Source organism: Aspergillus candidus (genome assembly GCF_002847045.1).
Source record: "Aspergillus candidus strain CBS 102.13 unplaced genomic scaffold BDW47scaffold_37, whole genome shotgun sequence".
Classification (NCBI taxonomy): domain Eukaryota; kingdom Fungi; phylum Ascomycota; class Eurotiomycetes; order Eurotiales; family Aspergillaceae; genus Aspergillus; species Aspergillus candidus.
Window position 1 is genome coordinate 61,201 of NW_020194042.1, and position 14,921 is coordinate 76,121.

General features: G+C 54.3%; 5 protein-coding genes across 5 annotated transcripts; 3 read left to right on the top strand and 2 right to left on the bottom strand.

Annotated features, from left to right (window-relative positions):
- Positions 1-1,801: 1,801 nt before the first annotated feature.
- Positions 1,802-2,161, top strand: BDW47DRAFT_108972 (uncharacterized protein). The gene has a single exon (XM_024813360.1). The coding sequence runs from the start codon at positions 1,847-1,849 to the stop codon at positions 2,030-2,032; it is 186 nt and encodes a 61-aa protein (XP_024670230.1). The 5' UTR covers positions 1,802-1,846; the 3' UTR covers positions 2,033-2,161.
- A 734-nt stretch (positions 2,162-2,895) lies between these two features.
- Positions 2,896-5,887, top strand: BDW47DRAFT_52101 (SLC26/SulP family anion transporter). The gene is made up of 3 exons (XM_024819221.1): positions 2,896-3,505; positions 3,559-3,704; positions 3,759-5,887. Exons 1-3 carry the CDS (start codon positions 3,205-3,207, stop codon positions 5,844-5,846), a joined length of 2,535 nt encoding a protein of 844 aa, XP_024670231.1. The 5' UTR covers positions 2,896-3,204; the 3' UTR covers positions 5,847-5,887.
- Positions 5,888-6,222: 335 nt separating this feature from the next.
- On the bottom strand, positions 6,223-6,805 carry BDW47DRAFT_127384 (EMC6 family protein; the record flags this gene model as incomplete). Its single annotated transcript, XM_024816705.1, has 2 exons — positions 6,223-6,582; positions 6,731-6,805. The coding sequence occupies 2 exons, from the start codon at positions 6,803-6,805 to the stop codon at positions 6,223-6,225; spliced, it is 435 nt and encodes a 144-aa protein (XP_024670232.1).
- A 766-nt stretch (positions 6,806-7,571) lies between these two features.
- Positions 7,572-9,870, bottom strand: BDW47DRAFT_132866 (RNA-binding protein VTS1). Its single transcript, XM_024817681.1, has 3 exons — positions 9,214-9,870; positions 7,829-9,138; positions 7,572-7,765 (listed from the first exon to the last, which is right to left on the bottom strand). The coding sequence occupies exons 1-3, from the start codon at positions 9,713-9,715 to the stop codon at positions 7,709-7,711; spliced, it is 1,869 nt and encodes a 622-aa protein (XP_024670233.1). The 5' UTR covers positions 9,716-9,870; the 3' UTR covers positions 7,572-7,708.
- Positions 9,871-10,989: 1,119 nt separating this feature from the next.
- BDW47DRAFT_108980 (TPR-like protein) lies at positions 10,990-14,774 on the top strand. The gene is made up of 6 exons (XM_024813361.1): positions 10,990-11,152; positions 11,222-11,572; positions 11,629-12,658; positions 12,712-13,525; positions 13,579-13,794; positions 13,848-14,774. The coding sequence occupies exons 2-6, from the start codon at positions 11,304-11,306 to the stop codon at positions 14,717-14,719; spliced, it is 3,201 nt and encodes a 1,066-aa protein (XP_024670234.1). The 5' UTR covers positions 10,990-11,152; positions 11,222-11,303; the 3' UTR covers positions 14,720-14,774.
- The last annotated feature ends 147 nt before the right edge of the window (positions 14,775-14,921 follow it).

The window sequence follows — 14,921 nt, forward strand, 5'->3', positions numbered from 1 at the left end:
CCCAGTCACGAAGGAGAAAATAATTATCATCATGGTAGGTTGTACGACTGATCCGGCTGATCCTAGAGTCTAGTTGTACCACCTGGTAGCGATCACGTCTATCAAAGACTGGTGCAGTGCGTAGGGTGTAGTGTAGTGTAGTAGATTGTTGGGATTGATATTGCTCTATAGGTATTCCCTCTTTATGATCGCTGTGGCTTAATACCCACCGATGATAGGTATACTTGGGAAGGATATGACGTATCGTCCATGTCAAAGCATCGAGCTCTCTAGCTCTAGCTGGCTGGTCATTGAAAACAGTAACCAATAAAAACCTCAACAATAAGCTCATTGATCGATAAAATGACGCGGGGCGCGTACACCTTATCTCTAGTATGCATACAGAGGTCAGCTGGACAGACCATCTACTCTGCGCATGAATCCATAAGGGTCTGAACGCTCGGGCTGGGATCAGGCGGATGACTGCAGCGTTGGGGCTGAGTGGCTTTTTCCCTTTTTCCTTACGAGATATCTTGTTTAACTTTAAATTACTGGATTGTTGAATTTGACATGATTTGTAAGGTAGCGCAGTTGTTTGTTGATATTAGTTACTAGATTCTGTCGGCTCCCAGTAGATGGGCCTTTTGTTTCAGAATCCTTTGAATCCTTTGTTGGTAGTCTCATGATGGATTTCTAGTCAACTAGGCCTTTGATGAATTTATCCCATCCCATCTGACATGAATGTTGAAAGCTGACGGTCATCCCGTTGTTCACGTGATTTATACAACCCTCTTTATAGGTGAAGCATCAGTGTCAAAATAGTTGACTCAGAAAAGAGGTTGCTATGCGAAGGATTCGAACGAGGCTTTTTAGGTTGCCGCGGTGGTCCCGGTGGGGACCAAAGCAAGGGAGCTAGTAAGCTGCCTGGAACCCGGTGCCTCGTGGTACTCACCGTGTCAGACAGGGAGGGCGACAAATATGCCGATCGGGACCTGAACCAGAAGGTGGTGAGCTATGGGCAGTTACACTATGTCGGATGTCGTTAGAGAGAATAAGGAGCCGAGCGACTAAATCAGGTAGAGTTAATAAGGTATTTAATAAGAACAAAGGAATAGATCGATGACGCGATTTTGATCTCGATGGTGTTAGAGTGGGGAAAGCGGAAGAAGGTTCTGACAGGATTGCTGGTCCTTCCGTCTTGGTCAGCGGTCGATTGATCCCTGCGCGGTGGCTGTTTTTTGAGGTGGGCTGATTGGAGGGGGGGGATGGGCTTGTCGGGTTTGTCCGTCTCTAATGATACGATATGGAGTAGTCTGTAGTCTACGGTGTGGTGTATTGTTTGAACACAAGAGTCGAAAGACTCAAAACCCGAAAGTAAGTCGAGCTAAGCCTTGTCAACCATGCGGGTTGATTATACATGTCACAATTAACATGACCATGACGACAGTCTACACAAGAATGTCATTCATGTCATTTCTAACTCAATGACATTGAAATATGTCAAACAGGGTGTGTTCCTGCATTCCAACTTCAAGTTCCATATAAAAAAAGCCAGAGGAATCAGGAGAGAATAAGAAAATGACGATATCCGAAAGCAGATCCACACGTGGATCGGTCAGCTTTCACCATCAGCCTGAGCGATGGCGTGTTCTTCTGCACTTCCCATTGGTCCCTGCTGGGCGGAGTCGACCAACATCCTGGTCTTTGGGCTTCTGATTGGTCAGGATGTGGTCTTGGCATCAATTCCACTCCAACCGTCCAGCACGAGATCAGATACATTCCTCAACTACATACTACCCTCACCAGCATTCTTGATAGAATTGAGACATTGAGACACCAAGAAAGTAAGCAGTAAGTACCATTCTAAATGACTCCAGGTCATCCTGCACAGGTCTCGTATCATCTCAACCATCTCACCCCCCGACGGAGAGCGGCCACCATGGCTCCACCATTCAGCGTCATCACTCGCTTCCAGACCCTCGTCCGAACCCACCTAAACGGTCCTCCGGGCCCCAGAATGGTGGACAAGCTCTCTCTGGTCCTTGGGAATTAATCTTTTTCCTTCCAGCGGGATTGTTCCCTGTATTGTTTTATTTTTATTTCTCACACCCGGCGGAGGTGTGAGTGGATCATCTGCCCCATCGCCGTACGTGGTTTGCGCCTTTTCCTTCCCTTGCTGGGTTTGATACTCGGATCTGATTTGATTCTCTCTCTCTCTTTTTTTTTTTTTTTTCAATTCTGGCCTTGATTATTTTTAATTGCCTTCTTTTTGTCTATCGCCCCCATGGTTTCGAATCCATTATCCATCATGGATGGCAGGCAAGGTATCATGGTGGAGGGATTGTGCGTGTCGTTTTGGCGTATCTGTCATTTCCTATAATATTCTCGACCCCCAGGGCCCTCCAAACTGAGTATTCTCACTCCATGTTGATCCTTTCTCTTTTGCTTTTTCCCTCACTATCTACCCATCACCCCCGTCCGTGGTTGCGGAGCTCGTCGTGCTGCCCCTCGATCAGCAACCTTGGTTGCCATATCCTACAATTCTATCGACTCGCGGCGTGCTCCACAGAAAAAATAAACCCGCCTCTCACAGTCTGGGCAAAATAGTACTTCTTTAAACATCTGGGCGATCACTCCTGGGTCCTGCTTGGTTTCCATTTCTCGCTGTCTCTGCGCTTAATTTAAATTCGGGAAGACTGCTCCATCCATTGTTCGAACGGGCCAGACGTCAGCCGGTTCGCATTTCCTTCTGTCTCATATATCGCCGCCCTGCCAGACCGGATCCTCCTGGCTTTCTTCCATTCCCCTCTTCTCGTGTTCCTTTAGCTTTGCTTTTTTGGCGGCTCACCTCTCGCGCCAAATATCCCTTGATTGTCGACTTTGCTGTGCCAGTCGGTTGCCTCGTGGCAGACTAGGGATTCGCACTCTTACCTTCGGATCACGACATCGCCTTTTAGCCCCGGCTTCTCATAAAAGCACCCCCTTCTCCTTTTTTGATACCTATTCCCAACTCTCAGGTCGCAATGGATTCTGCTTGAATATTCTTGAGTTCGCATTGAATCCGACTTCTCGAAATTGAGGGAGTGTTTTTGCTGCCGTCTCCATTTTTGAGGCGTCCTGCTATTCCACTAGACCGTCCCGGTCGAATTGAACGCAACCCTTCGCAACTTCTCTCTTTCATCCGCGCGACATCGAATCGTTGGCAGAATCATAAAAAAAAAAAACATGGCCGACGATCTTCCTACCAAAGTTGGCCACGGGCTGGCCAAGGGGCTGGGAATCAAAATCCCGTATCGGGACCCTCTGGGAGCCCATGCAGACCCCGTCACTCGCGGAGAGTCGACTTTCTCCTGCGGCACCCTCGACACATATGCCTACGTTGAATCGGAACCCACGAGCGCCGAGTGGCTGCGGGAGCTTTGCCCGTCCGGGAACCAGGTCTTCAGTTATCTCTACAGCCTGTTCCCTTTTCTGTCTTGGATCACGCGATACAACACGCAATGGCTCTTTGGAGATATGGTGGCCGGTGCGTATAGTGCGCTCTCTTTTCATAGTTGGAGTACTGACGAACCCTTCCAGGTATCACGGTAGGCGCCGTTGTCGTTCCGCAGGGCATGGCCTATGCAAAACTGGCTGAGTTGCCTGTGGAATTCGGCCTGTATTCATCGTTTATGGGCGTTTTGATCTACTGGTTCTTCGCGACGTCGAAGGACATCACCATTGGTGTAAGCTTCCCTCTTTCTACAAACATGCTTTTGGATCCTGACTGACCTCCCCAGCCCGTCGCCGTCATGTCCACTCTGGTCGGCACGGTAGTCGTGGATGCTAAGGAGAAGATCCCAGACGTGCCATCGCACGTCGTCGCATCGGCCATGGCCGTCATCTGCGGCGGTATCGTCTGCTTCATGGGTCTGATCCGCATCGGCTTCATCGTCGATTTCATCCCCCTGCCGGCGATCTCCGCTTTCATGACCGGCTCGGCGCTGAACATCTGCTCCGGTCAGGTCAAGGACCTGCTGGGTGAGCAGGCCGACTTCTCGACGCGCGGCGCCACCTACCAGGTCATCATCGACACGCTCAAGTACCTCCCCAGCGCCGGCATCGATGCGGCCATGGGCGTCTCGGCGTTGGCCATGCTGTACATCATCCGCGCGGGTTGCAACTTCGGCGCGCGCAAGCATCCCTCCCGGGCCAAGATCTTCTTCTTCCTCTCCACGCTGCGCACCGTGTTCGTCATCCTCTTCTACACCATGATCAGCGCGGCGGTGAATCTGCACCGCCGCGACGACCCGCTCTTCCAGACCCTCGGCGACGTGCCCCGTGGCTTCCAGCACGCGGCGGTGCCAGTGGTCAACGCCCGGATCATCAAGGCGTTCGCCAACCAGCTGCCCGCGTCGGTCATCGTGCTGCTGATCGAGCACATCGCCATCTCCAAGTCCTTCGGCCGCGTCAACAACTACACCATCGACCCGTCCCAGGAGCTGGTCGCCATCGGCGTGTCCAACCTGCTGGGCCCCTTCCTGGGCGGCTACCCAGCCACGGGCTCCTTCTCGCGTACAGCCATCAAGTCCAAGGCCGGCGTGCGGACCCCGCTCGCCGGCGTCATCACGGCCGTCGTCGTCCTGCTCGCCATCTACGCGCTGCCCGCCGTCTTCTTTTACATCCCCAAGGCATCACTCTCGGGCGTCATCATCCACGCAGTCGGCGACCTGATCACCCCGCCCAACACCGTCTATCAGTTCTGGCGCGTCTCCCCGCTCGACTGCCTCATCTTCTTCATCGGCGTGTTCGTCACCGTGTTCACCTCCATCGAAATCGGCATCTACTGCACCGTCTGCATCGCCGCCACCGTCCTCCTCTTCCGCCTCGCCAAAGCCCGCGGCCAGTTCCTCGGCCGCGTGACCGTCCACTCCGTCATCGGCGACCACCTCCTCCAAGAAGACGGCAAATACGGCTCCGGCAAAGGCGACACCCAGCAAGAAGGCGACACCCAGCGCACCATCTACCTCCCCATCGACCACACCGACGGCTCCAACCCGGAAGTCGGCATCGAGCAGCCCTACCCGGGCATCTTCATCTACCGCTTCTCCGAAGGCTTCAACTACCCCAACGCAAACCACTACACAGACTACCTCGTCGACACCATCTTCCGCAACACGCGACGCACCAACCCCTTCTCCTACGGCAAGATTGGCGACCGCCCCTGGAACAACCCGGGCCCCCGCCGCGGCAAGTCCGAAGAAGACCGGTCGCACTTCCCGACCCTCCGCGCCCTCATCCTCGACTTCTCCTCCGTCAACAACGTCGACGTCACCTCCGTCCAGAACCTCATCGACGTCCGCAACCAGCTCGACCTGTACACCTCGCCCCAGACCGTCCAGTGGCACTTCGCCCACGTCAACAACCGCTGGACCAAGCGCGCCCTGGCCGCCGCCGGCTTCGGCTACCCCACCCCGGCCTCCAACGACGGCTTCCACAGGTGGAAGCCCATCTTCAGCGTCACCGAGATCGAGGGCACCACGTCGGCGGCCGCCCACGCCGAGCTGGTCAACAACGAGCAGGCGCACCGCGCGCAGGCCCGCACGGACGTCGAAGACGGGCTGCCTCACGACGAGGACGCCAAGTCTGCCGCGCTGGAAAGCCACAACGTCGAGGAATCGTCCTCCTCCACCGACCACAGCCTGCAAGACGACAAACTCCACCGCGACCTCAACTCCAGCCAGGCTTACCGCGACCGCCGCAAGGTGGCCATCCTTCAGGGCATCAACCGGCCGTTCTTCCACATTGATTTGACCAGTGCGTTGCAGAGCGCGCTGGCCAATGCGCCGGGCGACGCTGTTATTGAGGCGCCGACCACGCCGCAGTAATTGTCATGCTATATCCATGTCCTATATGGATCAGATGTTTGTTTCTCCCTGGTTGGAGTTTTGATTTATTTATCTTTACATGTCATGTTATGAGCGTTCTTTTCTTTGTTATGGATTCGATTCGATTGGGTTGATTGGATTGATTAGTTGCTATACCCCTGGCTTCTGGCTTGTATGTACATAGATATATGATTGTGGCTATAGTATTTAGGTGTATGTATGGCATTCATGATATACCTCCTAGCCTTTCAAAAATAAAATAAAATAACAACACAACCACCACAACCCAATAACCCTCCCAAACCACTCTCACCCCCTTTTTTCAAAACCTATAGATTCCAACAAAGTCAAAGTAGAAAATATGTGAAAAAAAGAACTACCTCAAAACCCCCCCAACACCCGCCCACCCCAACACAAATCCCGAAAGCGCCTCGCCCAGCACACCCCCCCCAAACCACACATCGCGCCACGCTCCCTTCCTAGTCACCACCCCGGCCTTACCACCACCACGGATAACACCCCTCTCGTCCAACCCCTCAATCTCGCCCCCATTCGGCCCGGGGAAGAACCCGCCCGCACCAGCAGGCGAGCCACTAACGAGGATGAAGTGGAAGCAGGCGGAGACGAAGACCGTGCCGAGGAGGTAGAAGATGAAGCCGGTGGCTGATTGGAGGGCGAGGATCCCGGCTGTGAGGCCGAGGAGGAAGGAGGTTAGGGAGTGGAGGGTTGAGAGGGTCTATACTCATTTTTATGATTTAGTATTTATTTTATTGATGTTGTTGGTGAATATTGGGATGGTGTATATGGGAAAAGTGGTATTCTTTTGTAGGAAGAAGAAGGAAAAAGGACAAGGATGGGGGAGAAAAAGGGAATGGAAGACATACCCGGTTGTTGTGCTGCACTGATTCCGGCACGAGGGGGTTGATGAGGAGGGAGAGTTCTTGTTTTGTGGGGGGCATTTTTTCTTTCTTTGTTTTGCCTGAGTTCTCCTCTTCTTGTTGTTGTTCTTTTGATTGATTGTGGTTTGTTTCGCTGGTTCTGTTGAGGTTGAGGGAGGGATTTGACTGAGGATGAGGATGAGGGTGGTGTGCGTTCTTGGTGTGCTCCTTGTAGAGTTGGATAGCTGTCGCTGGGTAGATATACTGGTTGTTGTCTAAATGGTGGTATGTGTGCGATTGTCGAGGATGTGTTTGTGAGGTCTGTGGAGGTGGGGGTGTGGAGGAGGTAGTGGTGGTGGTTGAGACAGTGCCGCCGGAGGTTGAGATAGACTTGAGGTGCAGTGGTGCAGTTCCGCCAGAGCTACCACACCAATCACAGCCGTCCATCTACGCCGTCTATCTACCTACGCATCAACTTCACATCTACTGGAGTCCATATGCCGATACCTACATAATTACAACCATCTAAATACACCAGTAAATATAGTAAATACTATGTATTAATATACCATACTCAAGAACATCCAGCTTCAGCAGTCATAACCTTTCCTTTTCGGACCAACCTGGGACACAACCGGGTCTCCCAAACCAGCCAAATACAAATCAAGTCACATCCATCACATCACATCACATCGATCATGGGAAAATAAATACAAAACATGGGGCCTTCACTTGGCAATGAAAAAGAAAAAAAGTAAAAAAAAAAGATGAAAAAAGAGGGGGGAAATGATATGCTCCCGTGGGAAGACAAGTCTTCCTCAATATCTGAAGGGAGATCGCTCATGATGGTTCGGTTCCTGCCACGTATGCCAATCTCCATCTAATCAATCAATCAATCAAATTAATGCAGTCGAGAGAAGGTGAGAATCGAAATGAAAATAAAAAAGAAAATCAAATGAATAAAAATGAGAATGGTGTGATGCATCACGAGATCCCTTCCAGCTTGCCGTCGGCGCGTGCCTCTCGGACTTGCTCAAAGACCTACTTTCGTTAGCATTGATACATCTTTATGATAGGCATCGTGTATGGAAGCAAATAACGTACCTTCAGCATCTTGTTCCGCGCCCCCAAGGCGTTAACTCCACGCTCCTCCAGCGCCTTGTCGCTCAGCTCAACCAGCTCCGTCCACTGCAAATCCTTCAGATGGTCCGTGTACTTATGCAGACGCAGCGAGCGCAGCCAGCTGGGAATGTCCTTGAGCAGAGCCGGATCCGTCGGGTCCTCAGGTGGCTTCGAGCTGCCCCGACGACCGCGCGGCGACCGGCCCCGCGTCACCTCCGAGTGGTCCGAGAGATACCCCTCGTGGCCGCCCAGTCCGAACTGCCCCATCCCCAGGGGCCCCAGCCCGTTGCCCATCAGCGGGTTGTTGGGGTCGTACGCGGCGAGGAAGCCGTTGTTCTGCGGCGAGGTGAATCCCATCCCGCCGAAGCCACCGGCGCCCTGCAGGGCGATCCCGGGCGACGTGGGTCGCGAACGACGGCCCCCGATGGCCGCCTGCTGCTGCGCCTGCAGCGCGGCCAGCTGCTGGGCGTTCAACAGCTGTCCCGCCATGAGGTGGTTGGGTCCCGGAAGCCCAGGGCTCAGCGGCCCCTGCGATACGTTCTGACCCGCGTTGGCGTTGGACTGGTTGGCCCCCTGGCCGTCGTTGGAGCGAGCCCGGCGGTACTTGCGCGCGTCGTCGAGGGCAATCCGGTTGTTCACGGTCGACAAGGCCGCCAGTTTCATCGCGGTGGCGTTCGCCACCATGTCGGCCTGCGTGTTCTGCTGCGACGACTGATGCTGCTGCTGCTGCTGCTGCTGTCCAAAGGTCGCCGTCATCGGGGTGTTGGTCATGGAAGCCCAGCTGGCATTCCCAACGTTGTACGGCGACAGCAGGGGCGCCTCGATCTCGGGCGCGGTGATGCTCGTGGTCTGTGTCGGCAGCGGCGACCGCAGGCCGGACGGCGCCTGGCTGAACTGTCCCATGGGCTGGTGGCCGGACGAAGACTTAGGGCGGGCGATGGGCGGCTGCGGCTCACCGGCGCCGCGTTGGGCCCACGGGGACATCGGGGGCTGGCCGAGCGTGTCCGCGCTGCTGTCCGGAGCAGAGATGGTGGGGGCCACGAAGGAGGTCCGGTCCCCGAAGACGGCGCTGTTGCGGTTGGAGGGCGGCGCGTTGCCCGTCTGCTGGGTGAACTCGGCCTTCTTCTTGGCGATGGCCGCGGCGGCGTCGGGGAACATGGCATTGATGGTCGACGTGTCCAGACCGGAGTTGCGCTTGGCACCGGGCGACGGCGGGGGGCGGCCGAGGGAACTCCGCGAACTGTCCACGTTCAGCTTGGACATGGCGTCGTTCAGGCGGTTGGACATGGCATCTGTCAGGAGACGGGCAGGGTTAGCATGCAACCGAAGAAACGCGTCGTGCCGCCCGCGACCGCCCGCCCACGTACCTTTTTCCCCAAAATTGGCCGGCGACAGCAGACCCGACATCGGGTGGCTCTTGGCCATTTGCTGCAGCACCTGAATGAAGAAACGAATCTGGACCTGGGTGGTCTGTTGCAGGAGTGCGTAGAGCGCCGCGGTGCGTTCCGCCTCACTGAGCACGCGGAACCACTGCTCGATGGCGCTTAGTTCATCCTTGAAGTCCTGGTCCAGCGTCGCAGCGGCCATCTCCTCCAGAGTGGTCTCATACTGATCGATGTCGGCCAGCCACTGCTGCGCCGCCCGGTCCAAGGGATCCTCCGCGGGATTGGGGGTTTGAGCCTGGTGGTTGAAGTAAACCTCGGACGAGGGACGGATGCTCCGCGAGGAGAGAGGCGAGGGGAAACCCGACATATCGGCCGATGCTCGAAGCGGATGCGAACCAAGAGCACGAGCAGACGAGGGCGGACGGAGGGAGGATTTGGAAGCGTCGGGCGTGCTGTTCCGATTGCCAATAATGTTACTGGCCATGAGTCGAGAGATCCGAGATGAAATCGGACACGATTTTTGCGTTTTATTTTTTTTTTTTTTGAATCTTTTAGTTTTCTTTTATTCTTTTCCTTTCTCTTCGATTATATTTTTTTTCCCGGATTGATCCTGGTGGTTGATTGACAACGCTCCGATGAACGATAGACAGGCAAATGTGAAAATTACTGCAAAGCACCGGCAGCACCTGCTGAGTTTGCGTAGGAACGAGATAAAAATCCTGATCAAATGAAGGACCGAGGCTAACCAAAGCGACTAGACCCGACCGTTGGAAAGACAAAAGGATCTCTCTAAAGATGGAGATACTTTTTCGACGAGGGAAGGTGGTCGGAAAAAAAATTAAGAGAAAAAAAACCCAACCGCAGTGGCACTGGGCAAAGACGATCGGGGGGGGGGGGGGGGAGGGGGTACAGACCAGTCCAGTGGCTGCACTACCAGATTCAAATTCTAGAAGACGAATCGAATCGCAAGATCATCAAGGGAATTTTTTTTTGTCGTCGACAGAAGAGGAGAGAGAGAGGGGGGAGGAGAGGGACGGAGGGAGAGAGAGAGAGATGAGGAAAGGTGGGTTCGTTCGAGTTTGATGTTTGGTGGGCAAAGCGGAGAGACGAACGGGTATATTAGGAAATGTGGGTTCACCGGTGGTATTTTTTTTTCAACCACTCTTTTCCCTTTTTTTTTTTCTTTTTTTTTTTTTTTAGTTGAATCAAATCGAGTGAAATAAAACGAGAGGATGCCGAGTCAACCACAATAGTGTGTCAAACACAACGAGTAGAGTCTCTCAGCATGGGGAGAAGTAATGGGGAGAGAAAGGAAAAGGAGAAGAAGATGAAGAGAAGAAAGAGAATAATGAAGAAGAATAATGAATGTTAATAATCATGGATAATCCAACGCTGTCCTCCTCAGGCATCCAGATCACTGGACTCACCTCGATACCTCAGGTACCAATCCTTCCCTTCTTCTCTTCTCCTCGACGGTAAACATCTCCTTATTTTGAAGATCGGATTCAACATTGTCAAGTTGATGAATTTCCTCGATCCCTTCTGTGATATCTCCTGTTAGATCCATCGATCAACTGCACCTGCACGGCGCCGTGTTTCTTGCGAGTCGTGCGCCATTGGCTCCCACGGCATGTGGGTTGGCCTTGACTGGTCTAGTAGGTTTTAAGTAATTAAGTAGATCTTCCTTCATCTTTCTTTTTTTCCTTCTTTTATTTTCTTCCTTGTCCGTGTTGATTATTCTATTATTTTACTTGGTTCTTTTCATCCACCTGATACCCTTCTGGTTAGTCCGGCCAATGTGCCAAGACCTGCGAGTTCGATCTGCTTGACTTAACCGAATCGGTCTCAATTGAACTGACCCATTACTTCATCTAGCCCTTCGGGTCCAAAAAACACTACACACCTCAATAGACAGTCATTGGTGCGGATTTCTTTTTGGGAATTTTATAGTTTCGATTCGGTTTGCTCTAATGCTCCGGGTGGCTTGTAGTGACCACAGCGGGTCCCTTCTCATGAATCGGCAAGCGTCGCCTCTACACATCATATGACCCTGGTAGATAGCACTTCGCAACATGGAGTATTCAGAAGGGGACCTGTCGGACCACAATCTCCACTCGGAGGATGTTCCTTATCCCGATATTGACGAATCGTTCCATTACCCGTGGCAAGGACATCAGCCGGCGACTACAACGGCGGACATCCACTCCGTCCTGGACCCTCGTCTGTACAAAGACCTGTTTACAGATAGCGCACCCAAGGCCCAGGATGATAACTATCAGGACTATCAGGGCATGGACTCAGGGGACGACTCGTATGAGGTTTCCGTGGACGAAAGCTCGGGGTCAGTTTCCAGTGTGTAAACGCCTCTCGAGGATAAAATTGCTGACCAAGTCGCAGCGACGACGAGTACTCTCAGGTCGCCGAAGAAGAAGATGAGGACGAAGAGGAAGATGCCCGTCGCCGCCGCCGGCGTAGAGGGACAGGCCCCTTCTCGGGTCGGTTTGGCGCCCGTGGAGGCAAAGGGATCAAGCGAGGACCGCGCAAACCGCTGGAACCCAGCCCCGAATTCAAAATCCTGCACTCCGAGGCGACCTCGGCCTTCATTGATGGTGACTATGACCGGGCGGTCGATCTGGTCAAGCGAGCCATCCAGATCAACCCCGAGATGTTCGCCGCCCATTCGCTCCTCTCCGAGATCTTTCTCGCGCGGGGGGAGAAGGACAAGGCGTTGACAGCCCTGTTCAGCGGGGCCCACACCCGCCCCAAAGATCCCTCGGTGTGGGCCAAAGTGGCGCGGATGATCAAGGAACGGGCGGGCGAGGACCGGACGGCGGCGTTGGCCGATGTCATCTACTGCTACAGCCGTGTCGTCGACATCGACCCGAAGAACTACAATGCGCGGTTTCAACGAGCGGCCTGCTACCGGGAACTAGGACACAACGGACGCGCGGCTACCGAGTACGAGCGAATCTTGAAGGAAGACACGCACAGCCCCCGAGCTCTTCGTCACCTCGCGGAAATCTATATTGACCTCGGTGATGTCCGGAAAGCCGTCGATTATTGGGCGGACAGCGTGGATTACTACCTATCCCTGGACCCGGAAGAAGCCCCAGACTTTTCGTGGTCAGAAATCAACATCTATGTCGAACTGTACAGCTACCTGCATCAGTACGACAAAGGACTGCGGGCCCTGAAGTCACTGGCTCGATGGCTTCTAGGCCGACGAGACGACACCATGTGGGAGGATTTCAACGAGGATGACCGTGAGTGGGACGCTGACGACGTCCCGCGTCGTATCAAGGCGGATGGCTACATACCAGGCCAGTGGCCGCGCGATTCCTACGGGCTGGGTCTTCCCTTGGAGCTCCGGATCAAACTGGGTCTATGTCGGCTGAGAATGGGCTACGAGCACAAGAATGAGGCCCTGGTAAGTGACCCAAAAGGTAGCCCACTCTCGTTCCTATATTCTAACAACAGCAGCACCATTTTGCATGGCTGAATCCTGAAGACACCTCCGAACACTCCCGCCTTTTTGATTACCCGGATCTCTTCCGCGAAGTTGCCGACGCTCTCCGGGAGGTCGGCCTCTTTGAAGATGCCCTCCGTTTCTACACTCCCATCCAGAATACCGACGAGCATGCGGATGTCGGTTACTTCTTGGCCATGGGCGACTGCCTCCGCATCTTGGAACGTCTGGAAGAAGCAGAGAGCTGCTTCCTGACCGTTGCCGAGCATGATCCGCGAAACATCGAATCGCGCGTGCAGCTCGCCAAGCTGTACGAGGACATCGGCATGACTGAACAGGCTCTGAAGTTCGTCAACGAGGCGGTTCTACTGGGACGACAGGAGACGAGAAGTGGCCGGCGGCGGAAAGACACCCGGCTCGAGCAACTCGCCTTGGAGTTCCGGTTGGCGGACACGGGTCCGGACGAGGCAACCCTGCGGCCGCTCGCGCCCAAACCCGGGGCCGATTCCGCATTCACCACCGCCCCTGTCAAGAAGGACGAACTCAGCGAGGAGGACAGGACGGAGAATGTTCAGTTCCTGTATTCGAAACTCAACCAGCTGTATCCCCAAGTCCACGAGGGTCAGTCCGAAGCTACCGAAGACTGGCTGGACATTGCCGATGCTCTGCTGCGCGAGTTTCGGGCCAACCGGGTTTTTTACCCCGTGCAGCGCAATGTGGTATTCATGGGTTATTCCCGCGAGGCGCAAAAGAAGGCTGGGAAGCACAAGGGGCAGAGTCTGCTGGATGAAATGCAGGAGATGGCTGGCCGTCTGCAGGAGTCTTTAGGTAAGGGGATCGATCGTTCATTCGCGACTGTAACGCCATGCTAATTGCGTCAGGCACTCTGGCGGAGGCGCCCCTCCAGGATGCCATCCCAACCGACTATCACGGGATCACGTTCGAAGCGTGGCTCGATCTGTTCCTCCAGTATGCGCTGGTCGAGGCTGGACAAGGCGAGCCGCACGAGGCGTATGATAACCTGGCAGCGGCGGCCGATGCCAGTGTCTGGTACCATTCCAAGTCCAGCACCCGGCTGATCCACGTGTGCTGGTTCAGTAAGTCGTCATCTGTATTGGGCGTGATAGGGTACGATAGCTAACGCAAACAGCATGTGCACTGCGTGCACAGGATGAGGAAACTCTGGCCAACGAGGCACGGTGGTTCATCAAGGAGTATCAATTCGTGACGGACACCTACCGCCTGTTCTCCATGCTGAGTCGCCTCAGCGGCGATCCTCACCGGTCCCTGTTCCACTCCTCCGCGAACATGAAGTTCATGCTACGTCAGATCAAGGCCATGGACTTCACGATGTCGGATGGGCCAACGGCAGCGCAACCGAAGCCGAAGATCCGCCCGTCCGTTCCGCAGGATCGCCCGGCCCCGTCCACACGGGAGGACGTCGGGGAATTCATCCCCGGGGAGTCGATGGACATTGCTTTGCTGGTACTCTACGGTCACATCCTCTACTCCGGCAACAGCTTCTTTCCCGCGCTGAACTATTTCTTCCGGGCCTATGCACTGGACGATCAGAACCCGGTGGTTCTCTTGTCGATTGGACTTTGCTACATCCACCAGTCGCTGAAGCGGCAAGCCGAGAATCGACACTACCTGATCATGCAGGGGCTGTCGTTCATGCACGAGTATCGACGGGTGCGGGAGCAAGCAGGCAGTCTGATCCAGGAACGACAGGAGATGGAATTCAATTTCGCGCGTGTGTGGCACCTCCTGAGCATCACCCATCTCGCTGCGGAGCGGTACGAGCGTGTGCTCGAGCTGGGCGCGGAGATTCAGGCCCAGGGTGTGGCACATAAGGGGACGACGGACGGGGATGATACGGTGATGAGGGAAGCTGGGGAGGAAGAAAGCCGAGTCGCCGAGGACTTCTCGCGGGAAGCGGCATATGCGCTGCAGAATATCTACGCCTTGAATGGGGATATGCAATCTGCGCAAGAGATCACGGCCCAGTGGTTGGTGATTTAGTAGTATATCAGTGTCATGTATAATTTCTCGTGTACTTCAAAATTATTGATCGAGGGGCAATTTCGCACCCAAAAGAAGAAGATATGCTCCCGAGAACTCAAAGATAGTACGAATATATAACAGGGATGTACAGGTTTCTATCTAGTAATCGACTCGGCATTGCCGGCGGTAGCCGTCGGGAAGGACTGCCTTGTTGGGACCT

Bases quoted from the DNA above. Each gene is read 5' to 3' on its own strand.
- BDW47DRAFT_108972 (XM_024813360.1), top strand. From the start codon at position 1,847: ATGACTCCAGGTCATCCTGCACAGGTCTCGTATCATCTCAACCATCTC.
- BDW47DRAFT_52101 (XM_024819221.1), top strand. From the start codon at position 3,205: ATGGCCGACGATCTTCCTACCAAAGTTGGCCACGGGCTGGCCAAGGGG. The intron at 3,506-3,558 runs GTGCGTATAGTG...GAACCCTTCCAG, and splicing joins CTTTGGAGATATGGTGGCCG to GTATCACGGTAGGCGCCGTT. The intron at 3,705-3,758 runs GTAAGCTTCCCT...TGACCTCCCCAG, and splicing joins CGAAGGACATCACCATTGGT to CCCGTCGCCGTCATGTCCAC.
- BDW47DRAFT_132866 (XM_024817681.1), bottom strand. From the start codon at position 9,715: ATGGCCAGTAACATTATTGGCAATCGGAACAGCACGCCCGACGCTTCC. The intron at 9,139-9,213 runs GTACGTGGGCGG...GTCTCCTGACAG, and splicing joins GGCCAATTTTGGGGAAAAAG to ATGCCATGTCCAACCGCCTG. The intron at 7,766-7,828 runs GTACGTTATTTG...TAACGAAAGTAG, and splicing joins CGCGGAACAAGATGCTGAAG to GTCTTTGAGCAAGTCCGAGA.
- BDW47DRAFT_108980 (XM_024813361.1), top strand. From the start codon at position 11,304: ATGGAGTATTCAGAAGGGGACCTGTCGGACCACAATCTCCACTCGGAG. The intron at 11,573-11,628 runs GTCAGTTTCCAG...ACCAAGTCGCAG, and splicing joins TCCGTGGACGAAAGCTCGGG to CGACGACGAGTACTCTCAGG. The intron at 13,795-13,847 runs GTAAGTCGTCAT...TAACGCAAACAG, and splicing joins GATCCACGTGTGCTGGTTCA to CATGTGCACTGCGTGCACAG.